This window comes from Pagrus major, chromosome 11, assembly GCF_040436345.1.
Source record: "Pagrus major chromosome 11, Pma_NU_1.0".
Lineage (NCBI taxonomy): Eukaryota > Metazoa > Chordata > Actinopteri > Spariformes > Sparidae > Pagrus > Pagrus major.
Genome location: NC_133225.1, coordinates 34,990,523 through 35,009,494, shown reverse-complemented (window position 1 = coordinate 35,009,494; position 18,972 = coordinate 34,990,523). Strand labels below are relative to the sequence as shown.

At 45.3% G+C, this 18,972-nt stretch overlaps 2 protein-coding genes across 3 annotated transcripts; both read right to left on the bottom strand.

The window, feature by feature from the left end:
- Positions 1–3,633: 3,633 nt before the first annotated feature.
- LOC141004589 (rano class II histocompatibility antigen, A beta chain-like) lies at positions 3,634–8,204 on the bottom strand. 2 transcript variants are annotated; one of them, XR_012179830.1, is made up of 7 exons: positions 8,103–8,204; positions 7,088–7,360; positions 6,089–6,302; positions 5,807–5,874; positions 5,482–5,595; positions 3,877–4,181; positions 3,634–3,797 (listed from the first exon to the last, which is right to left on the bottom strand). XR_012179830.1 is itself a non-coding variant. In XM_073476165.1 (6 exons), exons 1-6 carry the CDS (start codon positions 8,155–8,157, stop codon positions 4,156–4,158), a joined length of 750 nt encoding a protein of 249 aa, XP_073332266.1. In that variant the 5' UTR covers positions 8,158–8,188; the 3' UTR covers positions 3,634–4,155. The 2 variants fall into 2 exon arrangements, 1 of the variants encoding a protein (XP_073332266.1); XM_073476165.1 differs by having other exon boundaries at positions 3,634–4,181; positions 8,103–8,188.
- A 6,456-nt stretch (positions 8,205–14,660) lies between these two features.
- On the bottom strand, positions 14,661–18,718 carry LOC141004591 (H-2 class II histocompatibility antigen, A-U alpha chain-like). Its single transcript, XM_073476169.1, has 4 exons — positions 18,166–18,718; positions 17,668–17,913; positions 16,555–16,839; positions 14,661–15,872 (listed from the first exon to the last, which is right to left on the bottom strand). The coding sequence occupies exons 1-4, from the start codon at positions 18,236–18,238 to the stop codon at positions 15,751–15,753; spliced, it is 726 nt and encodes a 241-aa protein (XP_073332270.1). The 5' UTR covers positions 18,239–18,718; the 3' UTR covers positions 14,661–15,750.
- Between the last annotated feature and the right edge of the window lie 254 nt (positions 18,719–18,972).

Here is an 18,972-nt window from a genome sequence, read left to right as displayed (position 1 = left end):
AGTCACGTCCTCCACCTGGAGAGTCACGTCCTCCACCTGGAGAGTCCCGTCCTCCACCTGGAGTCACGTCCTCCACCTGGAGAGTCACGTCCTCCACCTGGAGTCACGTCCTCCACCTGTTTCCCCAGAGACTCCAGGGAGTGTGTAACGCTTTTACTTGTGTGTGTGTTGTCTTTGACAGTGGTCTCAGGAGAAAGCAGTTTTCTGAGGGATTCCTCCTGCATTTTTTCGATTCTCTCCATCACTGTCATTAAAGCAGCGTTTGAAACAGTTTGTTCCTCGTCTTCTAATTCACTGGCCAGTTTTTTTGATTTCTTTCCTGGCCGTCGATCTGCACAGTTTTCATCAGATATTGTAGATGGGCTCTCGGGGTTGAGTAAACCATCCATAATTCCAAGTTGGTTTTCTAAAGCACTGCGAGCATATGAGTGCATCGCAGTTGCGGCGTGGCGAGAGTCCATCAGAGACAAAGGAAAAAGTTTGGTCGAGTTTCGCGGGGCAAGCCAGCTGTCAGGGTTAGGAAACTCCAAAAAGGATTTAAAAAACAAAACTTCTCCTTGAGGTTATTTACTCACAGTTCAGGCAACTTTTCATAGTTGGTTTTCAGAGCATGTTTAGATTTGGCTGATGTTGTAGAGCTTAGGTGCAGTCACTTCACTGAGACGCCATCTCCGTCGCAACAGACTCTTTCTCTGTCTTCACTCAACAGATGAATCACGTCATGCAAAGTCTATATGTCTGTATCACTGGATCGACTGCACCATCTACTGGATCAAAGTGGAACAGAACAACTACGCGAGGGGTTCATGTGCGCGGAGTGGTGCGCACGGTGCAGATCAACTTCCGGTCGCGCATCAGAATCTGCGACCGCACGTGTGTGTGAACGCGTAACAATAGGCTCGTTCGAGATGAGCCGGGCCTGCGCAGAATCGATCACCGGCGACCACCGCACAATGCATGCCGGTTAGATTTGTGTCCGACTTGATCCCGACTTGCTCTGACGTCATGCACGCGCCGGCAACAATAACCTCACGAGATCAAGGCGGCCGCAGTTTTTAGAACCAGGTACTGCAGGTCATTGGCTGTGTCCAAAGTCAGGGGCTGCAGCCCTCGAAGGAGCATTTGAAGGCCAATTACATCACAACGCTGCGCGAAGGCTCCTTCACATGCAGCCTTCACTTCTTCTCTTCCTCTTTCTGGAGGACGCACCGCTACTGTCCTTCGCGGCCTCACATATCCCAAGATCCTTTGCGCACCGCTGCTCAGTCCCGAAACAGAAGAGGAAGCAAGAGAAAATGGCGACATCAAGTGGCGCAGACATGACATTCAAATTAAAGTAATGGGTTTATACTCGGTTTTTACTCATTTGAACATATATGACATACAGATATGTTAAACTATAAAACCTCCAAAGTTTAACTTTCAGTTAAAACACGTGACGCTGGTGATGCTGTGGTAAATATAGTTGTTATTCACCGATGGGTTAATGTTTATTTTATAATGTTGATAATTCAGTTTAGATTTGACACATTGTACACTCACACATAAATGTACGTTTGATAGATTTGAACCAAAACAGACTTTAATGCATGAACACCTGGTGACGCAACCAGGAAATACTCCGAAGGCTGGACCGTCCCATTTAACAGCGGTGGACGAGGCCTTCAAGGTCTCTGAAGGACCCGGGCTCCGTGGGCCACAAAGGCCGCGTCCTTGAAGGCTGCAGTCCCTGAATTTGGACACAGCCATAGACATATATCTTTATATGTCTATGACCTGCAGCTGCTCTCCACCGACTGCAAGACCGCAGGGCATGATGGGAAACGCCTGGCTGTCGCCTGATCAGAGAGCTGATTGGCTCTTAGTGAGGACTATATATATATATTTAATGCTGGATTATATGAATCTCATGTTGTGCAATGAAGGTTTAATCTGTTAACAAACATATTTTGTGTGGTTGATAATAATAATAATAATAATAATAATGATAATTATAATAATAAAGGTTATTTATATAACACTTATCAGAACGAGCAGTCAGGGCTTCACAAGGCAACAGAAAGAACAAAGGATAGAATACGATGCCAGATACACATATTCCCACATATATACTGTATATAATTATATATATACAGTATATAGCTCTCCGAACGTACCTGCAAACTACAGGTAGCTACAGGTGGCTCTGACAGGATGTAAATGTTTCTGTGACTTCCTGTATTTTCTTTGACTGCGGCTGGAAACTGTCAGCGCCCCCTGCTGCTGCCGCCTGGACTCGTCCACCTTCCAGGCGGCAGCAGTTCATCTCCAACAAGCCTATTGTTACGCGTAGTCACTACACGTGTGATTCCCGGCGTGCAGCAGTCATCACGCGTGAACGTGCGCGTGAACGGGGGACCATTATAAGTGAATGAGGAAACTACATTACACATCAGGCGCTGTTTGCTGCACAGGCGTCAAAGCACGCGCGTGTGACACGTTCAGTTGATACGTGCGCACGCAATATGACACGATTCTAACGCCACACACACTCATGTTAACACACACACACACACAGGTGTTGAACATCCCCCCGTCTCTACCAAACAACACCACGAGAACATTACTGGATGTTTCCTGTCTGACTGGCAGCTGGAACAACCAGTCAGTCTGCAGCTTCATGTGATGAGGGACTGCAGGTGTGGACCTGCAGGTGACCACCTCACCTGGCCCCGCCCAGACTGGACTGAACCACTACAGGGGGGTGGACATTAAACCAGGAAAATAACATTTATATGAAACACAGAAAACATTTCAGAGTGAGTTTTAATGAACCTTCATCAGGATGAAGACGCCTCCTCCACTAGAGGGCAGCATCACACTGAGTGGACATGAACACAGACGAGTCAGTCTGACCTGTGAGCACTTTAACATCTGTGACGTCTTTAAAACTGTATGAACACATGAAACATACACAGCTGTCTCAGCCTGCGTCCTCCTCACTGTCTCATCCTTTATCAGCGTCTTTGTGTCTGTTTGTCCCTGTGGACCGACGGTTGAGTCCTTCAGCTCTCACACAGACGGACACAAAGATGTCAGACACACTGTCAACACTTTGTTCTGACTGAGGATCAACAGTGTTTTATTTTAATGAAGATTTAATTCATATTGTTTCATTAAAAACAATGTAAATGTGTCCCAGCAGGCAGAACTGACCTTCTGGTGCAGGACGTCCTCTGGAGACGACCGTCAGGATGAAGAGTTTCTGACGTCGTCTTCATTTAAACATTTTGTCTCACACTTTTTAATAAATCACTTTTCATTCTGTCCTTCGTGCTGTCACTGCTGAGGACATTTCATCTGATGGATCCTACACACACAGCTGCTGCCTCACTCTCTCCACACCCACCAGACTCCATTCACTAAAACACTGATTTAACACTGTTCGTTGAAACTGGACAGAACCAGAGTGAAGCGTGTTGTGTGATGGTCCTGCTGCTCCGACCGGCACCAGCTCTGCTTTGGACCAGAGTCCAGTCTGAGAGCAGATGATTTATAGACGCTGCTGTAAACCAGTGTTTGTATCACTCAGCTTCATGTGGAGACACGTGAGACTTCCTGTCTGTGAACATGTGATCAATAACTCCACAGAGATCAGAGACTTTCTTTTGTTTATTGATCAGAAAACTTGAGTAGAAACAGAGAAACCCAACAATCACCATCAACCAGCCCCACATGATTCCAGCAGGTTATATCTGACTGAGACAGCACAGCGAATGGGCCACAGGCCGGGAGAGGAAGCACGGTCCAGACTAGACCTGGTCCAGGACTGTCACAGTCCTCACAGACCAACAGTGCAGAGGACACAGACGGGACAGTCCTGGACCAGGTGTAGACCGGCTCAGGATCAGAGGACACATCATCAGAGAAGCAGGTGTTCAGCCGCTCCAGCAGGGGGCAGCACTGACAGCACATGGAGCTGCTTCAGGACCAGGACCAGGACCAGGACCAGGACCAGGACCAAGACCAGGACCAGAACCAGGATCAAGACAAGGACCAGAACCAGGACCAGGACCAGGACCAGGATCAGAACCAGGATCAAGACAAGGACCAGGACCAGAACCAGGACCAGGACCAGGACCAGGATCAGGACCAGGATCAAGACCAGGATCAGGATCAGTTACTGGGGACCAGAATCCTTCCTGGATTCAAGAAAAGAAGAGACGATATGATCAACCTCAGATACACCACGACATTAAAACTGGTCTGTGAACTGGTTTGAGGTGTGTGAACTGGTTTGAGGTGTGAACTGGTTTGAGGTGTGTGAACTGGTTTGAGGTGTGTGTACTGGTTTGAGGTGTGAACTGGTTTGAGGTGTGTGAACTGGTTTGAGGTGTGAACTGGTTTGAGGTGTGTGAACTGGTTTGAGGTGTGTGAACTGGTCTGAGGTGTGAACTGGTTTGAGGTGTGTGAACTGGTTTGAGGTGTGTGAACTGGTCTGAGGTGTGAACTGGTTTGAGGTGTGAACTGGTTTGAGGTGTGTGAACTGGTTTGAGGTGTGTGAACTGGTCTGAGGTGTGAACTGGTTTGAGGTGTGTGAACTGGTCTGAGGTGTGAACTGGTTTGAGGTGTGAACTGGTCTGAGGTGTGAACTGGTTTGAGGTGTGTGAACTGGTTTGAGGTGTGAACTGGTTTGAGGTGTGAACTGGTTTGAGGTGTGTGAACTGGTCTGAGGTGTGTGAACTGGTTTGAGGTGTGAACTGGTTTGAGGTGTGTGAACTGGTCTGAGGTGTGAACTGGTTTGAGGTGTGAACTGGTCTGAGGTGTGAACTGGTTTGAGGTGTGTGAACTGGTTTGAGGTGTGAACTGGTTTGAGGTGTGTGAACTGGTTTGAGGTGTGTGAACTGGTCTGAGGTGTGTGAACTGGTTTGAGGTGTGAACTGGTTTGAGGTGTGTGAACTGGTCTGAGGTGTGAACTGGTTTGAGGTGTGTGAACTGGTTTGAGGTGTGTGAACTGGTCTGAGGTGTGTGAACTGGTTTGAGGTGTGAACTGGTTTGAGGTGTGTGAACTGGTCTGAGGTGTGTGAACTGGTTTGAGGTGTGAACTGGTTTGAGGTGTGTGAACTGGTCTGAGGTGTGAACTGGTTTGAGGTGTGTGAACTGGTTTGAGGTGTGTGAACTGGTTTGAGGTGTGTGAACTGGTTTGAGGTGTGGGTGCTGGTTTGAGGTGTGTGAACTGGTTTGAGGTGTGTGAACTGGTCTGAGGTGTGAACTGGTCTGAGGTGTGAACTGGTCTGAGGTGTGAACTGGTTTGAGGTGTGTGAACTGGTTTGAGGTGTGGGTGCTGGTTTGAGGTGTGTGAACTGGTTTGAGGTGTGGGTGCTGGTTTGAGGTGTGTGAACTGGTTTGAGGTGTGTGAACTGGTTTGAGGTGTGTGAACTGGTCTGAGGTGTGAACTGGTTTGAGGTGTGAACTGGTTTGAGGTGTGGGTACTGGTCTGACCTCGGGCCTTGGTCTTGTAGTAGATGAATCCAGCCAGAGATAAGATCAGACCCAGGATCAGTCCAGACGCTCCGATGGCGATCTTGTTCCTCTCAGACTCAGGCATGGACGGGTCTGAGAGACAGACAGGTAGAGAGACAGACAGGTGAGACAGACAGGTAGAGAGACATACAGGTGAGAGACAGACAGGTAGAGACAGACAAACAGGTGAGAGACAGACAGGTGAGAGACAGACAGGTGAGCAGACAGACAGGTGAGAGACAGACAGGTACACAGACAGAGACAGACAGGTGAGAGACAGGTGAGCAGACAGACAGGTACTTACCCCAGTCAGTAACCAGAGGTTCTTTCAGGCTGGCGTGCTCCACCACACAGGAGATCTTCTCTCCAGACCTTCAACACAAACCAACACATCAGTACACACTCTGACTGGACCTGGACCTGACTGGACCTGAATCTGGATCTGGAGATGAACCTTACTGGACCTGACTGGACCTGACTGGACCTGAACCTTACTGGACCTGACTGGACCTTACTTGAGCTGAATTGAGCTGACTGGACCTGGAGGTGAACCTGTACCTGGACCTGTACCTGGAGGTGGACTCACCTGGGCGTGTACTCCAGGTGAGAGTGGATCTGGTAGAACCAATCACCGTCTGCCAGCTCATCAGTGGAAGTGACATCAGAGGTGACTTCCTGTCCGTCTCTGAACCAGCTCACTTTGATCAGTTTGGGGAAGAAGTCGAAGACGCTGCAGACCAACATGGACTGATGTTTACCAGCAGAGGGCGTCGACGAGGTCAACACCACGTACGGCTTAACTGCAACACAGTGACATCATCATCATCATCATCATCATCATCATCATTATTATCATGATTATTATTATTATTATTATTATTATTATTTATTGTATTATTAGTACCAGTACAGTACAGTAGCAGTGTCAGCTGCAGTACCAGTGTTTGTCCAGCAGGTAGCGACACTGAACACAATGTTTCTATATAAAGTTTTAAATGTATCTGAAGTGAAGAAGCTGACAGTCAACTGTGTCTCACTACAGTCAGTGTGTTGATGGATCAATAAGTATGATCAGTGTTCTCTGTTCAGTCAGTGTGTTGATGGATCAATAAGTATGATCAGTGTTCTCTGTTCAGTCAGTGTGTTGATGGATCAATAAGTATGATCAGTGTTCTGTGTTCAGTCAGTGTGTTGATGGATCAATAAGTATGATCAGTGTTCTCTGTTCAGTCAGTGTGTTGATGGATCAATAAGTATGATCAGTGTTCTCTGTTCAGTCAGTGTGTTGATGGATCAATAAGTTCATCAGTGTTCTCTGTTCAGTCAGTGTGTTGATGGATCAATAAGTATGATCAGTGTTCTCTGTTCAGTCAGTGTGTTGATGGATCAATAAGTTCATCAATGTTCTCTGTTCAGTCAGTGTGTTGATGGATCAATAAGTTCATCAGTGTTCTCTGTTCAGTCAGTGTGTTGATGGATCAATAAGTTCATCAGTGTTCTCTGTTCAGTCAGTGTGTTGATGGATCAATAAGTTAATCAATAAGATGATGATGTCATGTGTTGGATGTTACAAACACAAACTCACCTGACTGAGTCAGAATAGTACTGTAGGCATTGTCAACGTGGTTCTTGCAGTATGTCTCCTTCTGAGCTCTCAGCGCAGCCAGGTTTGACTTGTCTTTGTTCCAGCCCTGAGCCTGCTTCACTCCAAACTCAGTGTATCCAACAAACTCTCCAACGCTGCTGCTGAACCTGACTAACTCCAACTTGTTGTAATAGTACGAGCGGATGTACTCGATGTCCTTCAGCTCAGTGGAGTTAAACACACAATGGTCCACTGCAGAATTCATGAATCCATCTGAAGAACACACAGAATCAGTCTGAGCCTCAGAGTGTATTGATCAGAGTGTATTGATCAGAGTGTATTGATGAGTGTATAGATCAGAGTGTATTGATCAGTGTATTGATCAGTGTATAGATCAGAGTGTATAGATCAGAGTGTATTGATGAGTGTATTGATCAGAGTGTATTGATCAGTGTATTGATCAGTGTATAGATCAGAGTGTATAGATCAGAGTGTATTGATCAGAGTGTATTGATCAGAGTGTATTGATCAGAGTGTATTGATCAGAGTGTATTGATGAGTGTATAGATCAGAGTGTATAGATCAGAGTGTATTGATCAGAGTGTATAGATCAGAGTGTATTGATCAGAGTGTACTGATCAGAGTGTATTGATCAGAGTGTACTGATCAGAGTGTATAGATCAGAGTGTATTGATGAGTGTATAGATCAGAGTGTATTGATGAGTGTATAGATCAGAGTGTACTGATCAGAGTGTACTGATCAGAGTGTATTGATCAGAGTGTATAGATCAGAGTGTACTGATCAGAGTGTATTGATCAGAGTGTACTGATCAGAGTGTATAGATCAGAGTGTATTGATGAGTGTATAGATCAGAGTGTATTGATGAGTGTATAGATCAGAGTGTACTGATCAGAGTGTACTGATCAGAGTGTATTGATCAGAGTGTATTGATCAGAGTGTATAGATCAGAGTGTATTGATCAGAGTGTATTGATGAGTGTATGCTGGTACTTACCTGCTGAGCAGAGGCTGATGAAGAGGAGGGAGAAGCTGAGAAAGGATGAAGCCATGTTCCTGTGCTCACTTCACAAACACTGACACAGTCTGACTGAGAGCGGCTCTAAAAACACAGCACAGGGTCACATGACCTCATCATCAGCTGTTACCAGGCAGACTGCTCTCACTCAGGTCGCTCACTGACACCAACGTCTACACTGAAGGTTTGATCTGAGTCAGTGGACGCAGCTGCTGCTCTGCAGCTGCCACTGACCTCCTCTGCTTCAGAACCTGAGGTACCAGACCAGCTGTGAGCCTCACTGACACGGTCCAGAACCCTGATGGAGCCAGAACACGTCATTACACACACACACACACACACACACACACACACACACACACACACAGCTGAAGGAAGGTAAAAGACCTGTTGACAGAAGCTGAAGTGTCACCAGCGAATGAAGGTGAAGTGTCACCAGTGAATGAAGGTGAAGTGTCACCAGCGAATGAAGGTGAAGTGTCACCAGTGAATGAAGCTGAAGTGTCACCAGCGAATGAAGGTGAAGTGTCACCAGTGAATGAAGCTGAAGTGTCACCGGTGAATGAAGCTTTAGTGTCACCAGTGAATGAAGCTGAAGTGTCACCAGCGAATGAAGGTGAAGTGTCACCAGTGAATGAAGGTGAAGTGTCACCAGCGAATGAAGGTGAAGTGTCACCAGTGAATGAAGCTGAAGTGTCACCAGCGAATGAAGGTGAAGTGTCACCAGTGAATGAAGGTGAAGTGTCACCAGCGAATGAAGGTGAAGTGTCACCAGTGAATGAAGCTGAAGTGTCACCAGCGAATGAAGGTGAAGTGTCACCAGTGAATGAAGCTTTAGTGTCACCGGTGAATGAAGCTTTAGTGTCACCAGTGAATGAAGCTGAAGTGTCACCAGCGAATGAAGGTGAAGTGTCACCAGTGAATGAAGGTGAAGTGTCACCAGCGAATGAAGGTGAAGTGTCACCAGTGAATGAAGCTGAAGTGTCACCAGCGAATGAAGGTGAAGTGTCACCAGTGAATGAAGCTGAAGTGTCACCAGCGAATGAAGGTGAAGTGTCACCAGTGAATGAAGGTGAAGTGTCACCAGCGAATGAAGGTGAAGTGTCACCAGTGAATGAAGCTGAAGTGTCACCAGCGAATGAAGGTGAAGTGTCACCAGTGAATGAAGGTGAAGTGTCACCAGCGAATGAAGGTGAAGTGTCACCAGTGAATGAAGCTGAAGTGTCACCAGCGAATGAAGGTGAAGTGTCACCAGTGAATGAAGCTGAAGTGTCACCGGTGAATGAAGCTTTAGTGTCACCAGTGAATGAAGCTGAAGTGTCACCAGCGAATGAAGGTGAAGTGTCACCAGTGAATGAAGCTGAAGTGTCACCAGCGAATGAAGGTGAAGTGTCACCAGTGAATGAAGGTGAAGTGTCACCAGCGAATGAAGGTGAAGTGTCACCAGCGAATGAAGGTGAAGTGTCACCAGCGAATGAAGGTGAAGTGTCACCAGTGAATGAAGCTGAAGTGTCACCAGCGAATGAAGGTGAAGTGTCACCAGTGAATGAAGGTGAAGTGTCACCAGCGAATGAAGGTGAAGTGTCACCAGTGAATGAAGCTGAAGTGTCACCAGCGAATGAAGGTGAAGTGTCACCAGTGAATGAAGCTGAAGTGTCACCGGTGAATGAAGCTTTAGTGTCACCAGCGAATGAAGCTGAAGTGTCACCAGCGAATGAAGGTGAAGTGTCACCGGTGAGTGAAGGTGAAGTGTCACCAGTGAATGAAGGTGAAGTGTCACCAGCGAATGAAGGTGAAGTGTCACCAGTGAATGAAGCTGAAGTGTCACCGGTGAGTGAAGGTGAAGTGTCACCGGTGAATGAAGGTGAAGTGTCACCGGTGAGTGAAGGTGAAGTGTCACCGGTGAGTGAAGGTGAAGTGTCACCGGTGAATGAAGCTGAAGTGTCACCGGTGAGTGAAGGTGAAGTGTCACCAGTGAATGAAGGTGAAGTGTCACCAGTGAGTGAAGGTGAAGTGTCACCAGTGAATGAAGCTGAAGTGTCACCAGTGAATGAAGCTTTAGTGTCCCCAGTGAATGAAGCTGAAGTGTCACCAGTAAATGAAGGTGAAGAGCTCTGGAGCCTGAACAGAGACAGAGAATAAAAAGGGATCAGAAATGTTGTAATGCTACGACAAGTCTATATATTTTCATACCACTAGTTGGAGCTCTTACATGGAGATATATAGTTTTGCACTTCCTCCTTTTAAGATGTGTACAAATCAGCGTCTCCTATTAGAAGAACGTGCTGTTCCTGAGCTCTGTAATGTTACAGTATTATTCTGAATATATCTTATATAAAGGCTACCACTTGTACACCATCCTTTGTGGTCCTGGTTATTGTCCAAGTTACCACAGGAAATAATATGTGAAAATGAAAACAGAACATGAAGTTTATATTAGAGGAAAGTAACGAAAACAAATTACACAGAACAAATAAACACAGACATTAACAATGATTTCAGTTTATTTTGAGATTTTTTGTATTTAATCTTATTTAATCACAGTGCTCAGATTCTTCCTTCATGTCTGTTTTCAGTGACAGGATTGTTATGATGTCACTATTTTTTGTTTTAATGTATTTAGCAACTTATTTGAAGAAAATGCTGTTCTGTCTTTCCAGCAACTACCAGAAATATTACAATATTTCAAAACAGCATCTCTTTGCTTATCTGCAGTTGAGGCATTTTATCTTCTGCAGTCACTCCCTCTTCTATTAACAGTGACACTGAGATTCATCCTGGAGCTCCAAAACATAAAACCTTTATTCTGTCATCTTACTCACTCTTAAGCTCCATGGACACATAAGAGTTGCCAAATATATCTCACAAATGTGAGACAGATCTGGGTATTGAATATATTGAGGATGACTGACAGGCAGCAACAGGCTGGATCCTGTCCACAGTTACATGTAACAGGCTGAGGGAGAACATCACTCCTGTTACACTGCACAACATTAACTGCTCCTTGTCGTCTTCATGCATTAAGTGCCTCTCTGTTAGAGGAACATACTTCTGCTGCTTCTGGGAGTAAAAAACTCATCTCCAGATTCTGGACAATTATTTCTTAAACAATGAGTGAAATATTTAGGGACCCAGGTGTTTTCCTCCTGGGCCTCCTCTCTAGAGAGTTGCATCTCTCTGCTTCACACTACAAACTACAGAAGCTCCTCCTAATGCTTGAAGGTGCATCTTGCACCAGTGGATCAAAGAATCAAGTGTTGGTACAGAGAGGTCTTTAACGCCTTCCCCCATGAAAGATTACAAACAGTCATAAAAGATCTAACCCTAACCCATTGTATGTTGTATTGTTCTTTTACTGTTCCTGAGTTAAAAATAAGTAATATATAAAACACACACATGAAGACTGACTGAGGAGAAGTCTTCAGGTCTTCTCTTGAGAGGCACCTGGCTGCAGGCTCCACTGTCAGGACACCTCCACTGTCAGGACGGGAAGTGACGACATTTAAATCTGGATGTCACCTGCCTTTTCATTCAGAGAGACCAGCGAGTGAGCACGTGTTCCGAGTAGCGGTGAGTAGCTGATTTTTATTATCCACAGAAAGTAAAAGCATGGTTTCTTGTGTTCTTCGTCAATATAGGTGCCGTAAAATAATAACGTTATAGAATCATTAATGATGCAAATTAGTTAGATAACGTCAAAGTTAACTTTCACCAGTGGAGGTTAGCATCAACAGCGTCAGTTATCAGGGATTATTAACTGTATAGTGCAAAACCTAAAGTAACTGTTCGCATTTGTTTGTATGTAACGTTATAAAACATTTTTGTAAACTCTCCTTGCATTAGCTGGGCATCGTCACAAAGCTGAAAACGTGTCTTTCTGAACTCACAGACGTGATATGTGAGACAGCCGAGCTGCCAACACGATGCAACACACCACCATGTTTTGCCAGAGGTCGACTAGCTAATTAGTGATATCACCTGTTTAAGTGCACAAGTGGAATCAAAATGTGGCACATTTTTACTTTTTTATTTTTCCACCTCTGTTGTAAACTACAGTATATAAACAAAACGAATAGTAACTGAAATTACTGAGAAGTAGCTTCTGCACCATCAGTACTTTTATTTTTTATACTTGAGTATATTTTGCCTCTAACATAACGTACTAAATTACTTAAGTGTCTTGTTTTAGCCACTTTCACTTAAGAAAGTTTCTGAATGCCGGACTTTAACCCATAGTGCAGTATTTTCGTAGTCATTATTACTACTTCTACATAAGTAAGGCCTCATTTACACTACCTGGTGCAAGTGGCCATGACCTGTAAGCAAAGACAATCTAAGTTTGCAGGCTGTATACATTCATTTGAAAGTTCATGTACTATAATTCAAACACATGACGCATTTTATATCCTTTTTAGATGCATCACTCAATTATTCCATGTGGTGGAAAGCCTGCAGTCAGTTCCGCTGCCCCCTTTGTCCCAAAGGCATGTTTAAACCGAGCCAACCAGCCAGACTTCACCGGTATTTGGAGGTCCACATGAAAAACGCCATTGCATTTGAAGGTAATACCATTACATTTTAGATTGAAGATACACACTTGTGCTGTGTTCATGTGATGCATCAAAAGCCCTCCTGCGAGGTGAGGTGCCACCAGTGTTTAGGCTGATGAAAAGGAAGGTGGATGACGTTACTGAGGTCAGATTTTAATTTTGTTTGAGTTCCATCTGAGTTTTGTTTTGTTTCAGGTCAGAAACCAGCATTTCCATTTCCCTATTTTTTTTGCCAATCTTTTTTCCAATTGTACTGCAATTGTGGGGTCACTTTAAAGAATATGCCATTCACAAGTTAAGGTCAGACCTGCTGTCTGCAATTTAAAAATAAAGTGTCTAGATAATGCATGACTGGATTGGAAAATTAACATTTGTTGAGCTAATATGTCTAGGAGGGCACTGATGGGATCTTTTCTTTTTCTTTTTGGAGCTTGTGTTTTGAATATTACAACTGATCATTTTGCTTATCTTTGTATTTTCAGGAAGAAGAGCAGCAGGCTGAGGTCTCAGTCAGACCTGCCGATGAGGACACACCAGTGGAAGGAATAAGCTTTTTCACAGTATCCATTGGTCAGATACTGTTGGTGCAGCAGCTGTGGTACAGACATCTTTTCTTTCTGTCTTTTCCATAGGACTCAGTTGAAGATCGCATTCTTCACGATTGCAGACGTGCAGCAGAGCGGGTTGAGGCCAACAGACAACTGTTGTCTGCCAAAGTGGACCTGCCTGATGTTCTGTGCTTGGGGAGGAGAAACAGGCTGAGGCTGCTGTGCAATATGGGAGGGTGTGGAAAGAAGAGGTGGATGAGCATGAAAAGGAAACAATCCTGGAGCCCTTCAAGTTCACGTTTTACAACACTGAGGACATGTGGAAATTCTGCGGAGAAAAAATGGACAGAAGAAATGATTTGGCCTGTTGTGAATGTCACACAGATGAGTGAGTTTGTATTAGAATAAAGGGCTACAGAACATTTATTCATGTTGTGACTTGGTGTGTTTTTTATGTTTTTCTCATTGATCCCTTAATAATTCACTTGGATTTCACTGTAGAGATCAAGAGTAAGGGTAGTATTTAGTGGTACTTGGGTGTTCCAGCAGCACAAGAACATAATTAGCATAGACATGAGACCAAACATGAAATTTATGGTGGTTAAGAATAAAAATACAGAATAATACAACAGAAAAAAAAAGAATAAATCTATAGAAAAAGAGCAGTTCAATAAATTCAAAGTTAAATGATAAAAAGTCAGTTAAGTACTGTATAGTGCACAATAAAATGTATAGGCCAATGACATCTTATGAGATGTTGGCTTATGAATATGAGTAATAACTTAAAAGACAATTTGTGCACTGAGCAATTTTATTCCTGCCCTCCATTGTTTTCATTGATCAACTATTTGACCTTCTCTTTTCATGATCCTCAGCTTTGTAGTCGGCTGCAAATAGACTATTGAGCCCCGAGTCATATCACCCACCGTTTGTTGTCGTAATGATTAAGTTGTAAAATCATGCAGTGCAGTGTATATTAGTCGGGCTTTTTGTCCTACATTTGGACAGAATAAAACAAAATGCCCACGTTGGGGCTCCTGCGCAACATAAAAGGAAAACACGGACCAAAAACGACAAACAAAAAAGTTTACTATATAAATACGATATAACGATTTATACTATAGACAAGGAATTAATAGATTTTACGTCATATTGTTTACTAATTAATGCATTTGTGAGGAAAACGATTCAACCGGAAGTGCATTCGCGATTTTATTTTGAAATGTATCCCGTGCATTTCCTGTCCTGACAGTGGAGGCGGCCTGAGAGTGGAGGTCTGCAGCCAGGACCTCGTGGGGGCTTCTCTCTGAGCTTCAGTCTGGCTCATCATGCTGAGATGTGACAACACGTCTTCAGTCAGTGAGTGTGTGTGTGACATGATGACAGCAGAGTCGATGTGTGAACATGTGGATCATTAAAAACAGGACACGGACCAGATGAAGAGTCAATGTTTTATTCCAGAGGTGGACACTGAAGGTCAAGTGAAGACTTACATTTATTCAAACTGTTGTAACTTTATTCACACAGAAACCCTCCTGAGACCAACTGTTAGCTAACACACTGTTTCACTGAGTCAGAGCAAAGATCACAGCTGTGATGTTCAACACGTCTGCAGAAACATTCAGAGAAGAGAATAACTCATGAAGAACATCTGGGGACTTTTCACTGGACCAGTTCACAGATGTTTAATCACTGGTGTTGTTCAGAGTGAAGTCAGAGATCAGATCAGTGATGGAGGATTAAATCCACAGTCAGTCCATCAGGCCCGGTGCTACAACTGGTCTCCTTTAGACTGGTCCTGACTGCTGAGCCGGTCTGAGTTAGGACCAGTCTACAGAATGGACTCTGAGCCTGGTGGACCAACAGAACTTAAGTCCAGTCTGAACTTCAGCCGGTCTCAGTGAGAAGAAGGAAGCTCAGCTGGTGAAACCGGTGTGACCGTCAGCTCAGACGTAGAATGTAAAGTGACGCCTGTCTGAGTTTCAGACCCGGCGTCGACCCGGTTGGTGCAACCGGCCGCTGCAGCTCAAGAGAAACAAACAGCGAGTTTAGATCTGATTCAATAAATCTGCTCCTGTGATTCATGAGTCACATCACGACCACGAGGCTGATGATCAGCTGTATGAGTGACAGCAGGTTTCACACATCAGTCAGGAAGGTGTGTAAATAAAAGGGGCGGAGTCAGCAGACACCTGTGCTCTGTAGTCTGGAGGCTCAGCACCAACACACTTCACTTTGTTTCACCATCGTCAGCATCCTGTCAACATGAATCACTTCTGATCTCCACCACATCAACATCTTTATGACTCATGTCACTGTCGTCCACAGGGGGCGGCAGAGTCAACACACACTGACAGGTCCACATCTGGATTAACACGTTATAACATCTGTAAATCATAAAAGCTTCAAGAGATTTCAGTGACAGCAGTTCAGCAGGAATCAGATCAACACAGTGTTCAGGATTTTATTGAGACAAGATGAAGGAAAGTTATTAAAGAGAAGAGAAGTGACATCATCAGCCCCGACCAATCATCTGCACTCGTTCCCTTTGATGAGGAAGAAGGTTCCAGCAGCCACACCGAGCAGACCCACAGTCAGACCCAGTCCACAGAACACTGCAGGTCCAACACTGGGCAGAGTCTTCTCCACATCTGGAGACAGAGACACACACAGAGACATTAACACACTGCTGCTGCTTCACCTCCACATCTGGAGACAGAGACACAGAGACATTAACACACTGCTGCTGCTGCTTCACCTCCACATCTGGAGACACACACACAGAGACATTAACACACTGCTGCTGCTTCACCTCCACATCTGGAGACAGAGACACACAGAGACATTAACACACTGCTGCTGCTTCACCTCCACATCTGGAGACAGAGACACACAGAGACATTAACACACTGCTGCTGCTGCTTCACCTCCACATCTGGAGACAGAGACACACACAGAGACATTAACACACTGCTGCTGCTTCACCTCCACATCTGGAGACAGACACACAGAGACATTAACACACTGCTGCTGCTTCACCTCCACATCTGGAGACAGACACACAGAGACATTAACACACTGCTGCTGCTTCACCTCCACATCTGGAGACAGAGACACACAGAGACATTAACACACTGCTGCTGCTGCTGCTTCACCTCCACATCTGGAGACAGAGACACACAGAGACATTAACACACTGCTGCTGCTTCACCTCCACATCTGGAGACAGACACACAGAGACATTAACACACTGCTGCTGCTTCACCTCCACATCTGGAGACAGAGACACACAGAGACATTGTATTGTTGTCAGTGTAAATAAAGTTTTCTCACCCCAGATCCTGGTCTGTGGTTCCTTCAGGGCTGGATGTGTCACTGAACAGCTGTACATGTCTCCTTGTTGGGGGGTGAAGTCCAGTCTGGAGAACTGGTTGTAGGTTCCGTCTTTATTCATGTAAGGAACGTTGACGCTGGTTCCTTCAGTCACGTTCTCTCCGTTCTTCGTCCAGGAGAACTTCACAGGAGCAGGAAAGAAACCAGTCACATGACAGATCAGGACGTTCTTCACTTCCAGCTCCACGTTGTCTCTGGGGTAGATCATCGGACTGGAGGGAGCATCTGAACACACACACACAGATTATTATTATTATATACTCACATATTAATATTCATTATTTCATTTAATGTTCCCTGAAGTGTGAAATGTAGCATCATCATCTTCAGAGGAACTCAGTCTCATATCTAAATGTTCATGTGACTAATGATGAACACATGAGGACTCTACAGACTTGGTCCTGGTCTTGTGTCTACATTGTGACCTCTGCCTCTGTATCTTCTCTGACACTGAGGATTCAAACCACCTGCTTCATCCTCAACATCAGAACATTCAGTTCAACATGTGGACAGAAGGTTTGGTCTGGAGCATCACAACTACGCCTCCTGGCAGCCATTTTACTTTCCACCATAACTGAACGATGTATTTTCATCATATCTGCTGAACCAACATGACGACACAGAGAAGATGTCTCCTGATGTTCACATGTTCAGGTGAATCCAGTGAGACTGAGACACACCAGAGACCCTGATGCTGCAGGGACACAGCAGCCATGATGTCTCTTAACATGTTGACTCAGGACTCACACACACACACACACACAGTGACAGTGTGTGTGTGTGTGTGTGTGTGTGTGTGTGTGTGTGTGTGTTGTTGCTGTGCTGATCACAAACCTGTCTCAGTGTCTCAGTGTCTCAGTGACTGTGTGATTAATAACTCATAAACAGACCTGAGGCCACAGAATAAAGTGATGTAGAGAAGTTAACTGAGGACTGAACTGACAGAAATACACTTACAGGACTGTTACAGACTCATGATGTCCACTGTCTTACATCACACATCAAACAGCTGAGGACACGTTAAAGACACAAGGGACATGTGTTTGTCTCTACCTGACTCCGGGGGGAGGTCCTTGAAGGCTTGACGAACTATATCCAGGTTCGCTCTGCAGATCTGTAGATCAGCCTCAGCTTGTTGATAAGCTCCTTCCTCGTAGCGAATCCCTACAAAGTCAGGCACAGACTCGACTCCTTTCTTGTTCTTGAAGTCTGCGTACCACTTCTCTTCACCATCCAGACCGTACATGTCCTCTCCATCAGAGGCTGAACAGCCAAGGATATTAATGTCATCATGAAGAGCTGAAAACAGAAACACAAGCTGCTGTTTACCTGTGTGTGTGTGTGTGTGTGTGTGTCTGCGTGTGTGTCTGTCTGTGTGTGTGTCTGTGTGTGTGTGTGTCTGTGTGTGTGTCTGTCTGTGTGTGTGTGTGTCTGTGTGTCTGTGTGTCTGTCTGTGTGTGTGTGTGTCTGTCTGTGTGTGTGTCTGTCTGTGTGTCTCTGTGTGTGTGTGTCTGTTCTGGTCCATCAGTCTCTGAGTGTAAAGAAACTTACAGTCAGCTGAGACACAGAGGACACAGGAGAGGACGAGGACCATCATCTTCATCATCTTCATCATCTTCATCATCTTCAGCAGCAGCAGCTCTCTTTGGACCTGAACCAGAACCAGCCTGTCCCTGTGAACCAGTCTGTCCCTGTGAACCAGCCTGTCTCTGTGAACCAGCCTGTCCCTGTGAACCAGTCTGTCTCTGTGAACCAGTCTGTCTCTGTGAACCAGCCTGTCTCTGTGAACCAGTCTGTCTCTGTGAACCAGTCTGTCTCTGTGAACCAGCCTGTCTCTGTGAACCAGTCTGTCCCTGTGAACCAGTCTGTCCCTGTGAACCAGCCTGTCTCTGTGAACCAGCCTGTCTCTGTGAACCAGTCTGTCTCTGTGAACCAGTCTGTCTCTGTGAACCAGCCTGTCTCTGTGAACCAGTCTGTCTCTGTGAACCAGTCTGTCCCTGTGAACCAGTCTGTCCCTGTGAACCAGCCTGTCTCTGTGAACCAGCCTGTCTCTGTGAACCAGTCTGTCCCTGTGAACCAGTCTGTCTCTGTGAACCAGCCTGTCTCTGTGAGGAGGTCTGACAGAAACTCAGCAGCAGCTGAGCTCTAACACACAGAACAGCCAATCAGAGAGCGTGATGTCATCAGTAACCAGGTAGAGACTCTCTGCTGCTGCTGGTCTCACATCACAGGTGAGACTGACTCAGAGTCTCATCAACTTCCTGTTTGTGTCTGTTAGTTTACAACATGACACATTAATGAGGCAGCAGGCTCAGCTTGCTGCCTCACCGTGCGTCTCTTCCCCGTATTTGAACGGAA

What these genes read in the sequence shown, in the direction of transcription:
- LOC141004589 (XM_073476165.1), bottom strand. Translation starts at nt 8,157, where the DNA reads ATGGCTTCATCCTTTCTCAGCTTCTCCCTCCTCTTCATCAGCCTCTGC. An exon ending in CACCTGGAGTACACGCCCAG is followed by an intron (nt 5,875 to 6,088) that starts GTGAGTCCACCT and finishes TTTGTGTTGAAG; the next exon opens with GTCTGGAGAGAAGATCTCCT. An exon ending in ACCTCTGGTTACTGACTGGG is followed by an intron (nt 5,596 to 5,806) that starts GTAAGTACCTGT and finishes TCTGTCTCTCAG; the next exon opens with ACCCGTCCATGCCTGAGTCT.
- LOC141004591 (XM_073476169.1), bottom strand. Translation starts at nt 18,238, where the DNA reads ATGATGAAGATGATGAAGATGATGAAGATGATGGTCCTCGTCCTCTCC. An exon ending in GGACCTCCCCCCGGAGTCAG is followed by an intron (nt 16,840 to 17,667) that starts GTAGAGACAAAC and finishes GTGTGTGTTCAG; the next exon opens with ATGCTCCCTCCAGTCCGATG. An exon ending in ACCACAGACCAGGATCTGGG is followed by an intron (nt 15,873 to 16,554) that starts GTGAGAAAACTT and finishes CTCTGTCTCCAG; the next exon opens with ATGTGGAGAAGACTCTGCCC.